Source organism: Varanus komodoensis, unplaced genomic scaffold (genome assembly GCF_004798865.1).
Source record: "Varanus komodoensis strain SLA01 unplaced genomic scaffold, ASM479886v1 scaffold33, whole genome shotgun sequence".
Classification (NCBI taxonomy): Eukaryota; Metazoa; Chordata; class Lepidosauria; order Squamata; family Varanidae; genus Varanus; species Varanus komodoensis.
The window spans coordinates 7,272,130-7,291,419 of NW_025335817.1; the positions used below are offsets into that span (position 1 = coordinate 7,272,130).

At 44.3% G+C, this 19,290-nt stretch overlaps 1 protein-coding gene across 1 annotated transcript in view; it reads left to right on the top strand.

Moving 5' to 3' along the window:
• Positions 1-19,290, top strand: part of GALK2 (galactokinase 2) — a 66,497-nt gene that overhangs the window by 17,352 nt on the left and 29,855 nt on the right. Inside the window, exons 6-7 of the mRNA XM_044438590.1 lie at positions 11,911-12,009; positions 13,006-13,158. Coding sequence (XP_044294525.1) covers positions 11,911-12,009; positions 13,006-13,158 — 252 coding nt within the window. The remainder of the gene's footprint in view (positions 1-11,910; positions 12,010-13,005; positions 13,159-19,290) is intronic.

Below are 19,290 nucleotides of genomic sequence, written 5' to 3' on the forward strand. Positions count from 1 at the left end.
AAGCTTCTGCAAAACTGGCTTTAACATATGGGCTTAAAGAAGTTATTCCCATGACCTATTGCTTCCTGTAGCCTGCAGTGCCTTCTCCCTTTCTTTTCACTGATCTTCTGGCGCTCTCAAGTGCTGTTCTTTGGCAGTCTCCAAGAGATTTTGATGGGCTTGCAAGTGAAGGACTGAAGCAGTAGCGTCCTGGACATTCTGTCTCCACACTGCTGTGCAACAGGTTTGTTGATGGGATCACACTGTGGAAGTGCTGCATACATTTTGGAGGAAAAGAGTTAATTCTAGCATGCAGCTGGATACAGTCTGTGCAGTTGTTAAAAAAAAAACTGCAATGGAAACTAGGTTTTTGTGCTATTCAGAATATGAACTGTTGTCTTATTTTCCATTAGTAACATTCTGGGAGATGCTCACATTTTGGGGACTCAGGGCGCTGCACCAGATTCTTGTGCAGTTGGAAACAGTGTTTTTAATAAACCTACCTCTTTCTTCAACAAGCATGATCAGAAATAATTAAATCTGTGCATGGGATAAGCATACTCAATTTCTGTTTCACTCTGATAGTGAAAAGTTCCTGCTTTTTACTGTGTTTCTGTAAACTAAAAGGGAAACACTCAAAAACAAGAAAGAAAAAAACACTGTGCTGTTAAACCTTGAATTAAATGCTGGCTGTTTTATTTTAAAAGCAACAACATGTTTTATCTGTTACAAGTAAATTCAGAAAGTGGTTCATGCTTTTTTTGGTTAACGTGTTTAGAAATCTGTAGCACTGCATTGTCTCAATTTGCCTAGAATAATGGATTGCTCTTTTTCCAAACAAGAGCAGCAGCAACAACAGCACGATCGCATGTGCAGAGTGGTTGCGAGGAAATCCTGGAGACTGTCCAACCAGATGTGCAGTGCTCCCCATTAGCAGCATCCAGACCCTGCTCAGCCAGCGTAACATAGTGGCTGAGAGAATAAGTTGTGAGTTGGGAAATTCTGTGAAGTAACCGGGTGGCTGCAGGCAACTCAGGAGCCCTGTTGGGGCCTAATGCTCATCTCGGAGCTCGTGTTACCTGAACAGCCCTCAGGCGCCTGCACACCAGCTCGCCTCTGCAGCAGCCACAAGGAGGCCCTAATTCGGGGGAGGCGGCCTGCTTGAGCCCCTGTGCCTCTCTGGCCACTTGCTGAGCTGCGGTGAGCACCACGACGTGCCGACTGCCATGGGAGGCATGGCTAGGTGCGAGGGATGGACTGCCAGCTCAGAGACTGAGGTCACAGCAGCTGGGGGCTCTGAGCCTCAACACATTCAGCTCCATGATTCAAAGCCAGAGCTTTGCTTGCTTGCTTGTTTGTTTCCTTTTAATGTTTTGGTGGGTTTCAATAGGGCATTTTGCTGCAGAGCGGGGAAGAGCATTGACTTGCTGACAAGAAGCATCTTCCATTTCCTAAGAATGTCCCTGAGCCAGAGGCATTGATGAGCTGTGAACATGACAAGATCTGAAGGCTCACACTTTGCTTAGAACCAAGCCCGCTTGTCAATAAGAAAACTTGTGAGTTTGGTTTTAGTAAGTGGGAAGAGCAGCACACCTTGCTGGGAGTGAAAAAAAAGGTGTGGACAGACGCATGGGTGACCACAGATGTCACACTACCTATCCCCTGCCCGAGGCCTAGTATGCCAAAAAAGCTTCTGTGCACTTGGAATGCTCACACGCATCCTGTAGCATCTTGCAAGCTCTTACCAATATGCCAAAGAGATTGCTTGTCCAGCTACTAGTAATGGAGAAAACTTCTGCCCTTTGTTTCGTTTGCTTTCTTTCGGTCATTTGCCTCTCCTTAACAGCAACAAGTGTTCTGAAAGGATACATAGCAAACAGATGCTGTTAGGCTTTTTTTCTGTCTAAACTTGTATATCTTCTAAGTAAGTGGATACAGGTTTACAGCCATAAAGTATTATATTTGATGTTCCAGAAAATTACAAATACCATTCAAGATCATTATCATATTACTCCAGGCACACACAGCATTTTTTTCTCTTTTCCTCATATTACATGTAAAAATGAAGGTTTGTGCATTTTCTGAAGCGCTCCCAATGCAACATTAGTTTTAATTTTAAAATGGAAAAGAGAGAGAGAACCTTCATTGGCCAGTAGCTGAAATGGAATACTTCTAGTTACAACCCCTGAGAGAACATGGTAGAGCAGCTTCCCCCAGCCTGGTCCCATCAGCCTTAGCCACCCTAGCTAACAGTCAAGCATTCTGGGAGTGGAGGACACCATCTTGGGGAGGCTAGGCTAGAATGTTGTGATGCAGTTTGAAACCAGAAGCTCAGGTTGGTTGTTTCTGAGAGTGTCCCTGAATAAAGTTATGTTTGAAACACTTGGGGATCAGGCTGCCTTCTTACTTTTCCTCCAAGAGTCCAGCTAGGCCTAGATCAAGATCCCAGAGGGAAGTACATGTGCCCACATAAGACCTGTACAATTGATGTGTTTGCTGGCATGCTCGCAAGCAAACAAGTGGCGAAGACAGCTTGAGTGCTTGCGAGGGAGGGATCTGTGGTTTCTTTGGGAAAGAGAATCGGATTGATGACCTCAGAAAAGAGGATGCAGAGGCTACTGCACTGACTTTCCTTGAATAATACAATGGTGTTAGAGAAAGCTTTGACACATCTTACTCTGCAAGCTAAACTGTCTGCATAATGGAGTACTTGAAGATCTCATTATTCCCAGCCTATGAGACCATTTCTTGTATGTTTTCAGCCTCTACTTACAATATAGGAGCAGGTGGAGACTAGAACAGTCTTCTCCAATGTGGTACCCTCCATATGTTTTGGATCACGACTTCCATAATTTTAAGCCGGGGGGCACTGGCTGAGGATTATGGGAGTTGCAGTCTGAGATACCTGGAGGGTGTTTGGTTGGGGAAAACTGTTCTAGAAGGTTCTCCATAAGGTATATAATTGCTAAAATGGCTCACACATTTTGATAAATTAATTATCAAGAAAATTGACCTGCTCTCCTGACACAGGGTGGCCCATCCTTTCCCCACACAGGTGCCAGAAAGGGGAGCTAAGTGCTAGAACTGACTCCAGGCACGGGAAAGGACCCCTTCTCAGTGGGTCCCACTTGACACCACCATTGTATCTGGTGGGGCTGCATTAACATACAGCACACTCCCCTGGAGCCACTGCCTTGCTTTGCCCACCATGTCCTGGAGCAATGCTCTGAGGCGGGCGGGCAGGCAGATGGGCGTAGGACATCCATCATGAGCTGGCCTGTGGGGTCCGGAGAGAGTCCGGCAAAGGCCCTAGGACCTGCTTCAGTGGCAGTCCCACCACCACAGGGCCATCCTCCATTGTGGGAAGGGTTCCAGGAGAGAAGGGCACAGGTACTGCAAAGCTCTTGCTTTGCTCCAGTCGTGCTCTCCCTGCCACAGTCCCGTCGTCTACCGACTGCCCCAAGGTCAGGATCCAGGTGATTTCTAAAGCATTGCTAAAATCTACTGCAGTTTTGTTATTTTCACCTTCCTTGTAAACTTCCTTGGTAGGATCTGTATTCTGAAAGGTTGCAATTGAACTGTATAACTGTAATAAAAAGTGGTGCTTCAAGGATATTACGGACGTCTTAACAGTGGCCTTGAAACTGCAGCTGCTCAGTCCTAGGCCGATAAGAGTGCTGATGACAGAAGAGCCAGGCAGGTGTTAGCAGTGGCACTGCGAGGGGGTCTGGGCCTTCAGTAGCTGCCCAAGTTGATGTGCCTGCAAAATTTCAGGCCCTTCCTCCTTCCTATCCCCAACTGTTAGAATAACTGGCATTTTGCTAACGTTTGGTAACGGGTTGGACAAAGGGTTAGCGAGCAGGCATTAAGCAACACTGCTTTGAGTGATGGGCTCCTAGCGTTTCTGCTCGACTTTCTGTTTTTTCGTTAAGGCACCAGTTGCCGCATGATGAAAGAGTTACCGGGATGTTGACTAGCAAGGAGTTTAAAATCTTCAATGCACTGTTCCAATCGTGCTAAGTATAGGAACTCCCTTCAGAAATGCTTAAGCCCTTAAACAGAAAGGAAACCAGAAACTTGTGCATTTTGCCAAATGGCTGTATTAAGCCAGCCAAAGGTTGACAAAAAGTGCAAGCTTTTGAGCTCTCCAGATCTCTTCATTGAGCAGAATGTTATGGGGGGCGGGGGAGGACCTGAAGTTGTGGTGTCTGCGTGTAAGCCCACATTTGAGATGCAGAATGGTTCTGAAGGCTCAGGAAGGGACCGGGAAGTTAATGGTGCAATCCTATTTATTTATTTATTAAAACATTTTTATGCCGCCCCATTCGCCGAAGCCTCGGGGCGGCTTACAACACTAAGCTAAAATAATTGTAATATAAATCAAAAATATAAATATTAAATTAAAAAATACAAAAATACAGTATAAAATAAGCCGCCCTGGCCAGATAAAATCCAATAATATTAACAGTTAAAATGCCGCTTGAATAAAAGGGTCTTCACCTGGCACCGAAAAACAAATAATGATGGCGCCAGGCGGACCTTTCTGGGGAGCGTGTTCCATACATTGGGCGCCACCGCAGAGAAAGCCCTCCTCCGAGTACCCACCCTCCTAATTTCTTTCACGGAGGGTTCAGTTCACCCTCTCTGAAGCCCGAACCACCAACCAACAGGACCTCCGTTGCACTCTTGACAATTCTCAGAATACCCCAATCAATCATGCTGCCTGGGACATGCTGAGAATTGTCGGACTTTTCATGTTTAATTATGACTAGGATTGCTCCCTCTACTTTTGTAACATCTTGCCTGATGAAAAAGTCTGAAAATCTCAAAAATTTGGATGTTTTTCTCTGATCTTTCAAGTGCCCTATATTACCATTATCATAGTAATATAGATTTTGGATTTTTTTCTTATGACTTTCTACTTTCTCTACATTTCATAATTCTACTGAAAGTCTGTTCTTTTTATCCTTTGAAAAATTGTTCACATTCATTTTTTTTTCATTTTCTTTCTTTCATTTTTGATTATAACTATCTGGAATACAAACAGCATGTTTGAAATGACTGTATAATTAAAATAACATGTGCAATATAGTTTAAGTTGTCCTGAGAAAATTTTTACTGCTCTTGATTGCCTTAGAATTGGGGTTTAGTCCATACTAGGATATCCAAATGTTCAGTATAAAATTCTACTGCATTAGGCGATTGAAGGTCACATTTCTTGCTAGTCAACAAAGTTCTACTTTGGACATACCAATATACAATCACTGCTCAATTGCCATTGTCTGTTTGTGCAATTCTCCACCTTGAAAATTTTACATATGCAGTGAGCAACATACAACAGTCCCTGTTCACGCTGCCCTTGTACAAGTTCCCCATGCTTATATCATTGTGCTGCTTGGCTCTCTGCCTGCCATTCAGGGTTCTACCACCTTAAATAAGAAGAGCCATGCTGCATCAGTGGTCTATATATTCGGGCATCCTCTGTATTGGAGTAGCACATAGCCATGAGAACTAGTGGCCACTGATAGGTTTCTTCAGAAATTTTAAAAGCATCCAGATTGGTGGTCTGCATTTTGGGGAAGCAAATGCCACAGTTTAATGATGTGCTGTGTGAAGTCATTCCTTTTGTCTGTCCTGAGTATTCCACCAGACAGTTTCATGGAACGACCCAGGGTTCCACTATTATGAGAGAGGAAGAAACTGCACTTTCTCCACACCCTGAATGAGAAATAAATAAATATGCACGTGGAGGCCTTGCTTATTCAAAGTGTGTACATGTCAGAAACGCAAAGCAAGCACGACAAGGAGAAAGCTTCAGGCTTCACCTCTGCCCGATGAGCAGTTTTTTGGGAAGGAAGGTGGTGGTTGCACTGAGAAAGGTCTCTCCTGCATCAGCCAGTGTGCACATGATCTTGGTCTTCACACACATCGCAGTTGCATAGCATTGTGCTGCAGGGAAATGACCTCCGTGAGAGTGGTTGGCTGTGAAAGTGGCCCTCAAAGTACAAAATTGGAGAAAAAGTGAGTCAAGAGGAACAGACAGACATGGGACTTGAATCTTTGTCCAACTTCTGTACCAAACTTATAAGGGTAAAGGTTACAATCGTCAGAGGGGTTGTGTGCCTACTTCAGCTGGCTTAAAGCAGCATTATCTACAAGATCTCCTACGCCACAGTTTTGCTTTGTTTTGCTTTTTAAGTGGCCAAGACAGAACGTTGTGTGTACTTTAGTGTTAATGCATCGCAGTAGGTATTCCTGCAGGCTGTGGTGCTGTTCTTGATAATGTCTTTCTTCGTTCATCTAATTAGGTATTTTCTGATTAAATGTTATTTCATTGCATAAACATAAAAAAGCTAAACACAGTCTCTTGTATAACCCACCAATGATAAACATCCTTGGATCATATACTGCCAATCTGGTATTAATAGTTGCCAACTGATACGAACAGCCGGATTAGATTTGCAAGAGAGGTTAGTGGAGTTCTGAAAATCACAGTGTTGACCTCCCTATAATAGTTCTTGGATTATGGGGGGAGAGGCAGGGAATCCCCTAAATGAAACACACAAGCCTCTGTCCCCATTTCAGCCAAATCATGCCCCCCTCATAACCTTCTAAATGCCTGTGTGGTGTAGTTGTCAGAGTGTGCGGGTTTTGGGAGATCTGGGTTATAGTTCTCTCAGAGTTTACGAACGCACTTTGAACCAGTCATTGACCTTCAGCCTTACCTACCTCACAGGATTATTGTGAAGATAAAGTGGAGAGTAAGAGTACTATGCAAGTTAGCTTGGATTCCTTGCAAAAAGGGGGGTAAAGTAAAATAAACAAGGATTTATTGTTATTGTTATTATATTTTTATACTGTCCATAGCCAGAGCTCTCTGGGCAGTTTCCAACAATTATAGTGGATAAGGGGGGCACCTCACAGCAAGGTAATAGGTGTGAGATCCAACTGTCCTCTGCTTGCTAATTTGAGTACTGCTTCTACAGCCCAGCTTGTCTTGATAATAATTTTTTATTATTAGTTGATTGGTTTAACACATGTTAACCTTGCAACTCAGCATCACTGACACTTGGTTACCAGGTGGTTTCCTGTCCAAGCAGTTTATAAAACTGGTCTAGCTATATCATGTGCTGTACGTCATGTACCCTCAAATATGAGGACTAACCTTTAATGAGCTTGAGACGGACAATTTTAGAAAAATGGGGGCTTAAGTGGTCTTGTTCATGGCAGTGGGCTGAACTTTGTATCTATGCAGGTCAGCCTATTCTCAGCAGAAAAAAAACACAAAGAGTTTAGGACACCTTAATGATTCACGAATTTATTCTGGCCTAAGCTTTCTTGGATACTGCCTATCCGCAAGAAAGGAGTGTTTGCAAGAATATGCAGAATAAATGTTTGTTTAGTATAGTTATAACCCACATTTTTCCTACAAAGTATCCAAGGTGGTTTATATAATCCTCCTCCGCCTTATTTCATCTTCACAACAACCCTGGGAGGTAGGCTAGACTGAGATGCAGTCACTGGCCCAAAGACACTCAGTAAGCTTCATGGCCAAATGAGGACAAGAGCCTGGAAGTCCTGCGTTCCTTTCAAATCAGCATGGCCACCTCTCTGGACAGTCTTCGAAGGAGCAAAGTTCAGAATTCCTGTTCTGGGAGCCATGTATGGCTGGCGAATGATAGAGAAAAGCAACACACAAACAAACAAAATGAGTTGCTTTAGGAGCATTTGTGCTATTTGTTTGTATAAAAATAATGAAATCTTTTATTTGAAAAAATAACTTGGTGTTTATAGTCCTTTCCAAGGCAGTTAATCTTTTGGGAGTATCTGTTAAGCTTGCCGAAGCAGCCAACAGGCATGGTTGAGCGACACATCTAGACGGCCCAGTGTGGTGAGAGGTGTGAACCAAAAAGCAGACTGGCTGTGATGAAAGCGGTTCATAGGAAGGAAGAAACAGCAGCAGCAGCTAACAGGAGAGCCTGATGCTTTACCGCAACATCTAATACATGTTAGATCTTCGGTGGATTTTCTGGGGTCTTCTGGCATTATGCATCCTTCCCATGTGGTAGTTTTAAAACTGTGGTGGTGCCATGGTGAATTACTTCCAGTCACAGGCCCTGTATGGAACCTGGAAGAAGTGGTGTTACAGAAGCATCGTCCACAACAACAAGAGCACGTACAGACATCGCTTGCCATGATAAAAGAAAGTATATCAAATCTCACTGGTTCTGCTGGAGATTAATACTCTGAGGTTAAATTCTGGTTTAATAGTGATAGTTTACTCTTCTGTGATTACTAGCCACCCCATAGCAGAAAGTACTTTGAAAGCCCTGGTGAGGCTTCTGAGAAGCTAGCATCCAGCTCTTTAGCAGTTTGATTTTTAGAAGGCTCTTCCAGATGATTTCACACAGGGATGACGCAGTTCTTCTGACTTCCTGAGCACATTCCAGTTGCGGTCGCCCAGTAAATGTTCTTCTGTGGGGAGCAGTGGTTTCCCAGCAATCTTGACTATTGAATTGAACTTCTGGGAAATAGCGATTCTTTCCCCACCTGGCCTGACCCCAGCAAGCTAAGCAATTGTATTGGTAGAAGGAAAACAGGGTTTTGCCCCTTTCAGAACACACAACAAAACATCAATACTTATTTTGTCAATCCCAGCTGTCAGCTCAGAACTATTTGCATACAAAGCAACCTAGTGTTTTACCAGCTGATGAGTATTTATGTGTTAAGCATGGTGTATATTGTGCAGCCAAATACTACACTTAGAAGGAACTTCTATTGAGTCAGTGCACCAGTGAAGAGAAGGGGGGGACCCACAATTCTGAAAGAGCCTTAAAGTCTATTAAATATCTAATCAGTTTATATTTTTTATTTTAATAACATGTGTGTGCATGTGGGGATGACTATAATTAATTTCCATACCACCCAACAACCAAGGTTCTCTGGGCAGGACATTAAAAATACACCTATGGACTAGAGCTCATGTGATGATGTGCCAGCTCACTCCAGTTATCAAAAAGGGATGAGAACCTCGTAATTTGCCATTAGCATTTTCAGTTTACCCCTGAGAGCATCCAAGGAAGTATAGTCACCTTTTGTCTTTGTGTTAAAAACATCTGTTTAATCTGGACCACCAGTAATGGGCCTCCAGTTCCACATGGAAGTCTGCTAAAAGGGTTTATTCGCATGAGACTCTGCACACATTTTCAACTTTGTTAATCCCTTTTTGACAGTTCTATCTTCTCATCCAGAGTTTATGAGGGACTTTGCATGGCTTAAGGAGCACTGTGACTCAACTCGATCGGTTTTCACTGCATTTGCAAGCCATTCAGCCTGATTAGGGAGTTCTAAGCTCACATTTTACAGCTTTGTCTGTTTTCAGTGCCTCTATGGAAACTGAACAAGTGGGCAGGCGTGCCACATTCCTCTCCAAATACAATGAGTTACTGGCTTTATCTCTCAGCCATACTCTGGTTAATGTCATTTCTTTGGTGGTTATCTAGCCTAAGTCCCCGTGGTGCTATGCCCCTCCTGGAAGGAAGGTGTCTGAAAATGTATCACTCTGTTGCAGCCTTTCCTGCCTCCTTCTCCAAAACCTCTTCCTTTTTTGTTCCCGTGGCACTTGCAGTGCCTAGAAAGCCTAAGTCCTTTCTGTCACTCATCCTGACAAACCATTTATGGATTGCTCTGTCTATAAATTCCCTTGATGGATGTTTTTATCTCTGTTAAACTCTTTTAAACAGCAAGGCAAAAGCCTTCTAGACCAAACTGTTCCAGGAAAGTGTTTGACTTAAAGCACCAAGTGCACTTTAGTTATAAGCCCGAGACTGCATGAGGTCGTCAGAATGTGGAAAACGAACTTTTCCCTCATTGCACGGTTCAGCTGTTCTGACTGCTGTAGGCTTGGACATCAGAAGGGAGGACTATTGTTGTTTAGTTGCAAAGGCATGTCCGACTCTTCACGACCCCATGGACAACTCCCTTCCAGGTCTCCTTTCCTCCACCATCCCCCGGAGTCTGCCCACCTCCCCAGTGACCCCGTCCTGCCAGCTCAACCTCTGCCGTCCCCTTCTCCTTTTGCCTTCCATCATTCCAGAGACACAAATGGGACATCAGAGGAACTCCCACAGCCCCTGAGTAAATTGAAATCTCTTGTTTTATGATTTTGTGTGACAGGAGATAAGTGAAGTACATAGAAGAACCAGAGACAGGAGGAAAGAGACAGGGAGTTGCAAGGTTGGTGTCACCTTAGCTTGTCGCTTTGGTGGCTACCTTACATAATCACGTCTCAGATTTCTGCAGATCTTTCTGCTTTACATCCTTTGCTGGTGTGGGAGAAGGCACCCCTGGAAAACCATAAGGCACTCTGGGGAGCCAGCACTCTTTGACTTTCCATAGGGCCCAGCAAATGCCTCTTTCCTTTGCAACAGGGAGAATTGCGACTTTAGGCAGCCATCAGAACCTTTCAAACATCAGCTGTCACTCCTCCAGTCTCTGCCCTCCCCTGAGATCTGTTTATATGGTGAGCAGTCAAGCAACAAGCCATGTCATGCCTGAGGGCGTGGAAGGAGAGGGTTAGGGTAACGGTGACAGAGTATATTCTTCAGTGCAGAGTGTCCCATGGTGACCTCTCAGCCTCTCCAGTTAAAAGGAAGAGGTAGCAGGTGATCGGAGTGACCCTTCTATATGCAGGACAGTAGAAGCACTGTGCAAAGACACACCTTTCTGCATTTCAAAGTAGAAAAAATGAGTTAACTGGACAAGGTTAAGGTTTCCTAGGTTCCTGTTCAGGGATAAGCAGCACATGCATTGCACCTCAGTTACAGCCTGTCTTTATTTCTGCATTTTCTTACCCACTCTCACTGTTGGGCACGGCAATGTCTGGGAACATGTTGGGATTTGTAGTCCAACACATCTGGAAGGCATTAAGTTGGGCAAGGCTTGTATTTCTACTTTTTCTGTAAGGAACCCAAGGCAACTTACCTAAGAATCATAGAATAGTAGAGTTGGAAGGGACCATGAAGGTCACTGGGTCCATCCCCATGCTGTTGGAGGACACCAGTTCACACCATCCCACTCAGGTGGCTCCTCTCCCATTTATCCTCACAACAGCCCTGTGAAGTGGGTCAGGCTGAGGGTCAGCTAGTGAGCTTCAGTGGCCAAATGCAGACTAGAATCCAGATCTCCCAAGTCCCAGCCCAGCATTCTAACCACTATGCCACATGGCTCTTGATACAGTGCTTTTTCTGATAAAACATTCCATATACATTATCTCAAGTGCCCTAAGCTGGAGAATGCCCACCGCTGGTCTAGATGCACGTTCAGCCAAAGCTGACCTACAGCATCCTGTTCCCTGAGATGCAGAAGTTGAGCAGACTAGCAGTTGCAACTTACTTTAGTACTGGCAGTGGAATGAAGACCTGCATTGTGTGAGGGCCCCCGGACAGGTTGTGTGGCAAATGCCCTTCTGTTCTCCAACAGAGGTGAATGAGGAACACACAAAGGCTGCGATTTCTGCCCCCGCCACCCCCACCCAGCATCTGCCTCACTCTGCCTAAAGGTAGTCTGGGCCCGGGTATGACCACCCATTGCCCCAGCCCAGAAACCAGTGAAAAGAAGCAGAAAAGGACTCCCTTTCAAGTGCAGACGCTTCTGAAAATCATTCCCTCTTCATGAGCTGGCTAGAGGCAGAAAGCTCCTGGCATACATCAGAGTGAAAACTGGGAGAAAACAATTCCTGCATTTAGGCTGGCTGATACCACCAAAGAGATGGAGCAGCATGATATCAAAAGCTTAGTTAACTGGTATGGAATGTGTGGGAAACTGTAATGATCTCAGAGACATATCAACACCCCTGTCATTAGTTAATGGCAAAGAATGTCTGAGTGACCATCCCGTGGCCTTTGAGCACTGAATTCTGTGTCTCCTTAGGTGGAGTTGGCTGAACTTTGCAGCAGAAGTGAATGCTACATTGGCACAGAAGGCGGAGGCATGGACCAGTCCATCTGCTTTCTGGCAGAAAAAGGAACTGTATGTACTGCTTGAGCATAAACTGAGCAGATGTTTTGGTATGGAATAAGAGATACTTTACAGGAATGCTTTGGCTGAAGGTGAATGATGGTGAATGGCTGGGTTTCAGACATATGTGAGACGGGACTACATACATGCCCAGGGGCAGTGGTATGTTACCAATTCTGAACCTGTGTGGAATCTTTATTCCTTGCAAGTTAATACAATATTCCTGTTCCTTTCTGCAGCCAGATGGTTTACTGTACCTTGATTAAACCTTGGCGCATCTGCCAGGAGCAAGGGGAAACTGCCTGTGGGTCAGATGCACAATGTGACCACACCTGTCTTAAGGGTGAAGCAGGTATTGCATTCATGTGTAATGTAGCTACGCCCTGGAGTCAGTGCACATGATGCTGATTTGGATCAGGACCACCACACATACCAGCAGGGGGGGATTAAACCTTCCCTTCACAGCTGATTGCTTCTTAGTATTTCGCACATGCACCAATGGGAGTGCTCTCTCGCTCTCGTTCTCTTGCTTTCTCTCAGTTAGAGGGGCTTTGGGGAGGCAAATAGCATCTGGGGCAGAGGTTTAATCATCCTTTCCTGAGGTGCAGGGATTCTGATCCACATTGGGCCTGTATACACTTGCCACAGAGTAAAAGGCAGGGCAGGGCTCAGCTACGCACTACAGATTTAATGTGTATGAAGCTCAACCCTCTGACATGTGTGCTCAACTGGATTTGCAGATTTGTCACAAAGCCTTGATCCCCTGGAGAGGTGATTCTTGGAATACATGTCCAAATGGAAAGGGATTCAGATCTGGTGAATAACCTGGTTGTTGAAAGCTTACATAGGCTTTTCTTACACCTTCTTGTGAATTTCCCTTTTGATTAACTGGGTCTCCCCTCAAAAGTTAGAGGGAAAATGCACTAGTAAATTGCATGTGATATTGATCTGAAATACTTCATGTATTGATCTTAAATTCCACTGGACTGTTCATGTTTCTCGCCCTAGGCCAAGCTGATAGAGTTCAATCCTTTGAAGGCAACTGATGTGAGGCTTCCAGAGGGAGCCGTGTTTGTTATTGCAAACAGTTGTGTCACGATGAACAAGGCAGCAACTTCTCATTTCAATATTAGAGTGATGGAGTGTCGGCTGGCCACAAAGGTACGGCATGGCTTTCGTCAAGCTCTAATGAAACCATCATCCAAGTATGTGCTTGCTTCCACCCCTTCCACTCCGCCAGTTGTTCCTTTATTTTAACACCAGGTCAGGTGCTGTCTCGGAGGGCATGTTTATCTCTCACAGAGCCTGGATTTAGGCCATGTATACATGATGGATGGAAGAGAGGGATGGAATTTAGCCCTTGATGGGTGTGTGTCCATTTGGGGTGCAGGGAAGGAGAAAAAGTCTGCATGGCCAGGACAAAATTGACATTCTTAAGACTGTTCTCACTTAATGAGAGCAGGGTCTAATCTCAAGATTCTAAAGTGAAAAAATGTTTTTAATGACAGCATGCTCACTACGAAGGGAAGGGAAGGGAAGGGAAGGGAAGGGAAGGGAAGGGAAGGGAAGGGAAATGCAGGAATTTAAATTAATGAAATAGTGCATCTCAGATAATGTCTAGACAAGATTTTTTTGGTATTTTCTGAAACTGTTCTTCTTGAAGGTTTATTTTGGACACCTGAGAGGTTCCAGGAAATGTGGTAGCACTCTTTGAAACCTTGTCTTTGTATTATTACTTACGTTGTATCCAAAGCAAGATGCACACTGCATTATCTACACAACTAAACAGTAAGCCATACAGTGAAAACATTCCAGTTATCAAAACACACACACACATATATAGGATACTTGCATACTCAGCTGGTTGTTATGCAACCCTGCATGTTCTCACCGTACTTATTGTGGGGCAGGGAGAGCCTTCAGTTTCTTTGCTGCCTGAGAAGTTCCTCAGCCTCAGCCAGTGTAGCCAATAGAGGCAGATTATGGAAACTGCAGGCCAGAACATTAGGCGGACTAAAAATTTCTAACTTCTGTGCTAGACTGTGGTTTAAAGTAACCCATAGTTTGCGGAGTTCAGACACCAAAGGGAATTAATTAATTAATTAAATTTATATCCCACCTTTTCCTCTTTTTTAAAGAGCTCAAAGTGGCTTAAATTCTTCTCCTCCTGCTGCTCTCAGTCTTATCCCCACAGCAATGACCCAGTGAGGTTGGTTGGGCTGAGAGCCTGTGATTGGCCCAAAGTCTTCCAGTTGGCTCCATGGCTGAGCGGGGACTAGAACCCAGGTCACCTGAGTCCCAGACCGCCTCCTTAAGCACTATGCCACATTGGCTCTCAGAGTCAGTGCTTTTGAACTCCTTGAGCGTTGGAAAAGAGAAGAGGGGAACCTAAATTTTGTCCCTGTAACACTAATTATATATTTTAATTTATTGATATTTGATCCCCCCAGCTGCACTTTATCTATTTTATCATATATTATGTGAAACGTTGTAATCTGCTTAGAGAGTCCTTGGACTAGTTTATAGTGGAATGTAAGTTGAATAAATAGAATAAAAATAAATAAAATTATTATTATTATGGTTAGCTAAAAAGACCAGGGTCAAATCTTGTAAACAAATTGTAGCTAAAACAAATCACAATACTTATGGGAACTATAGTTCAGTTTGGGGAGGAGACAGGAATCTTTGAAGGAGAATTTTTAGGACCTTTGTGAGAAGACAGAATTTCAGCAAGTACGAACTTGGTAGATGTTCATCGCCTGCGGATGTGGTTCTCTTAACTGGCTTGGTGTGTGGTTGTGCTAACTGGGGCAGAAGAGCCAGAAAAAGAGAACATATCTTGGCATTTAACAATGAGCTGGAAGAGACGAAAGGTCCGTTAGCCATCTGCTCCTTAACCGACAGGAAATGACTTACTGCTAAATCACTATTATCAATAGCATTGGAATAGGGGAATTTCTTAAGAAACCCAAAATATACTGAATACCACGAACTTTCAGAGATTAAGGGTTTATTTTCTTATTCATTGCTAATAAGAGCTAGAACAGATGAACAGAAGTATGAGGTATTTGTTGCTTGTTGTACCATTCAAGGCAGTTGAGAACGTGAATGTTTGGGTAAAATCCATTGTGAATCGTACTTAGAGTAGGTACATTGAAATGACTGTGAATTAAGTTCTGTTCATTTCAGTGGGCCTACTCAAAGAAGGAGCTACATTGGATTTTATCCTTTGAATGCCTCCTTTGGATAAAGTCTGCCTTATACATCCTAACTACCTAGTCTAGGGGAATGTTATAGGTTAGGATTTTCCCTGATAGCCAGGTTTTGTATGCCTGAAATGTATTTCATTCAGTCCCACTTATGAAGCCTGAAATTATGTTGTCCAGCAAAAGATAAAATCACACAAGACTTCCACTTATATACTTCAGTTTAAAGCAGAATGCATAGAGTTGTGGCTGTTAGAAGAACTGAATAGATGCAGAATTGCCCTTACTGACAGGGTAGGTAGAGTAAGTTCAACTGAATGATTTGGAATAAGTCACTATCTAAATATTTTCTAAATATTAATGTCTGGAAAGGAGTCTGATTTACCTGTCATTCTCTTCATGTGGATTTTATGCTATCAGGGGTTGAAGAAATAAACCTCAGAAAGTCACTAGGTGGCACCAAAAGTAATTCATGGTTTAATAAATTGAAAAGAAGGGAAATAAAGCAAGGGACAAGGCAAACATTAATTGAAAAGAAACAAGCAACATCTTTAACATAAGTCTCCGTCTCAAAAATGTTTTTCCCCAAATGTATAGTTGTACAAATATATTTCCAAAACAAGACTCTTCCATGTGGAAAAGAAAATAAGATAAAATCAAGACATTCTGCAATAGCAAAACTGAATAGGCTTGTGGAAAGAGGGAGGGATTAGGGTCCAGCCTGCCTCTCTCCCCCATACAATCTTTGTGCACTGTGGAGTATTCCAGGGTATTTTTTAAGCCAGTGGTTGGCAGAAAGATCTCTCAGTGACTAGCGATAGACTAGCAGAGATTTCCAGCTTCTAATGATTTAACAGTAACAGGACCAAATTACTTCCTTCCATCCCAAAATTCTACTGCACACATGAAGAAAGCTTGGCAGAACCAATGGTAGATTTTTATGCTGAAAGACTGTGAGTTCCACCAAGTTGCTAAAATGAAAGCAATCATGAAAGAAACTCAGAACTTTTCGATTTTAAATGTATTTGTTTGCACCAAGCTCCGGGTGGTCGATCTCAGAAGTTCCAGGAACTCCCACAAAGCTGACGTCTGTCCACTCCATTGCAGGAGCATAGATCCAGTGCACAGAAGGCATGTGGCAGGCTGCCCACTCAGCCTATGCGACTATCAGGCTGAATTCAGTTGTGTTATTCTGCTGATAGAAAAAGTGGGACTGCGGAGGAGGGAGTTTTGTCTCTCCCAGTTTGCCCTGAGAATTTGTGCAGGAAGTCTAGGAAACCCTCTCGAGCTAATTCTCAGACAGTGCAGGGATGAGACAATCATACTAGGGAAAGTCAACGGTGGAAGAAGACAAGCAAGGCCAGATATGAGATGGCTTGACCCACTAAAGGAAGCCACAGCCTTGGACTTCGTGCTGAGTGGGGCTGTCATGGACAGGGTGTTTTGGAGGGCTTTCAGTCTTGGGGCTGCCATATGTTGGAGGCAACTGGTCAGCACATAAGACCAGCAGCAGCAACAGCAACGAGGGGAGAGAGGGAGAATGTTCTGCTGTATTAGCAGATTCCTGTTAGCCTAACATTGGCTGTAACTGGCCGAGTGTATCGCAGAAGAAGCCCACTGGGACAACTGGCAGATGTGGGCAAGTTGGTCGCCTGGGAGGTTTGCTCACCGTTATTGATCTGGGTATTCAGAAACCCCTTGACTCTCTTAAAAAGAACGGTGCTGCTGCTTTATAATGTGGAGCTCTGGGTCTGGTCGCTCTCATGCAGGCTCTCTGGATGTGCAACTGTATATATCAGCTGTAAAGCATGCGATTAACATTGCTTTCCTTGCTTATTCCTTCAGCTGCCATTCCACCCTTTAAAACTTGCTTCTATATTTCCAATATACTTGAATAACAAAACTGTTTACTAGCCTTGATTCATTAGTACATACATACCCTGAGCAGGTGCGACCTTGCCTTTTAAGCTCACTTAAATATAGCACCTGCATGACTACCGAAATAAATTTGGGTTTGCTTCTGCCTCTGCCATTTTCTGCTGGTTCATCGCTTAGAATTCTTCCCAGTGCCTCATTTGCTGCATGTCTTATGTGGCCTCCATGTTTCCACTAGACTGCCCTGGCATCTTGCAAATGCCGCAGTGCCATATGATAGGATATATGAAGTGTGACGGCCCGGCCAAACTACTTTAGAGTGGTGCTGAATTCACTTTATCAGTGTAATCTAGGACTGAGAGCAGACCACAGTCTTCGCTTGAAAAAGATTTGAACCTCCTATTAAAATTTGCCCTGACAAAAACTCCTCCACTTAGACCCAGTTGTGGTTGAGAATATGTTTCTCCTTAAGAAAAAGTAATAATTTAAAAACCTGAAACAAACAAACAAAACCCCTTTAGGACATTTGCAGTGAAAGGTTTAGTCACCGACAATATTTTGCACCCTGTTCTTCAGGGGAAGTAACCACAACCACGGCTCTGGCCTCACAGGCGCTGGACCACAGCCAGGGTTTGATGTGGCTCAGGGCTCAGCAAGGCAGAGGGAGCTTCGTGTCTCGCTTGCAGGACCACTCAATGCCTTGGACCATCTATGGCCTTTCAGAGCCATGGAGTACAGCATGGACCCCGTGGGGCCTGAAGCCCAGGCCAAAGGGCTTAACTGCAAGGCAGGCCTGAGGCCCCCTTTCTTTCCCATCTAGAAATTAAGTGCTATACTTCCAGTGTTCTTCCTCGTGTGTGCGAGTTTGTTTATGTCATTTCTTATTACTGGGGTCTTTCGGCATTTTCATGTTTATATTTCCTCACTGGTGTGCGATGCTGGCAAAAGACTTACAGCAGCCCCTCAACGCCAGAACTCTGCCACCTATCAGTCAGGATTGTGGCTCGCTCACCTACACACTGGCCCTGGATCTTTTGACTAGTGCTCCAGGTGGCGCAATGGTTTAAACTGCTGAGCTGCTGGGCTGGTTGATTGAAAGGTCGCCAATTTCAATCTGCACATCTGTTCGAAAGCATGCAAATGCAAGTAGATAAAAAGGTACCACTTCGGTGGGCAGGTAACAGCGTTCTGTGCACCTCGGTGTGTAGTCATGCCGGCCACACGACCACGGAGACTGTCTGCGGACAAATGCTGGCTCCCTCGGCTAGGAAACGGAGATGAGCACCGCCCCCGAGAGTCAGGCATGACTGGACTTAATGTCAAGGGGAAACCTTTACCTTTACCTTTTACCAGATCTTTAGAGATGCCCCAGTGGCCACCCTCTGCCTTAACACAAGCTGGATTCTTCCCACTGAGCTCAGTACTAGGGAAGCCTCAGGATGCACTCATTGGGAGGGAAGAGGAGAGCTGACTTTTCGCCCACTTGTGCTGCTCCTCCTGCTGCCTTCCTTGAATCAAATACCCTCTTGCTCCTTGCCCTGAGGAGACAAGGGTGTTTTAGGGCATATGCACTGTGAGTTTAGAGTCTGATGCAGAACCTCAGGAAAAAGCGAAAATTAATCATTGCTTAGTTTAATATTCATTATTTGAGTGTTGCTTTGCTGCCAGGGACAGGAAAGTGCTGCTCATGAGAATTCCTGCCTCAGGAGCTAAAACAGCTCAGCTTGCTTTGAGTACCACTCTACACTTGAGAAGTTGGCCGGCAGGCATCAGCACTGGTTACTGTTCTTCAGGCAGAAAACAGCGTCTGGGGGCCATTCTTGACATGGCAGTTGAGACCTGTGAGGAAGGAAAAAGTAGTTGAGATGGTATAGGAAATTATGCAGAGAAACAGCTGAGTAACAGCTGTGAATGGGGAAAGATGTACAGGTTTACATCGAACTTACAGTGTAATCCTGCACATGTTTACTCAGAAATAAGTACTACTAAGTTCAGTGGGATTCACTCACAGGTAAGTGTAGGATTGGAGTTTTACCTGCCTCACCCACCCTGAAGATAGTTCCAATATCTGCATTGAGAGACGCCTGGGGACCTGTGCTTGGTAAGCAAAAAACCAAGGTAACTTTGATTGTCCCAAGAGAGATAACTCCCAGCTCCCCCAGCCCTGCCACAGATGAGCTTTGCCATTCTTAAGAATGTTGATTGCTCTAGC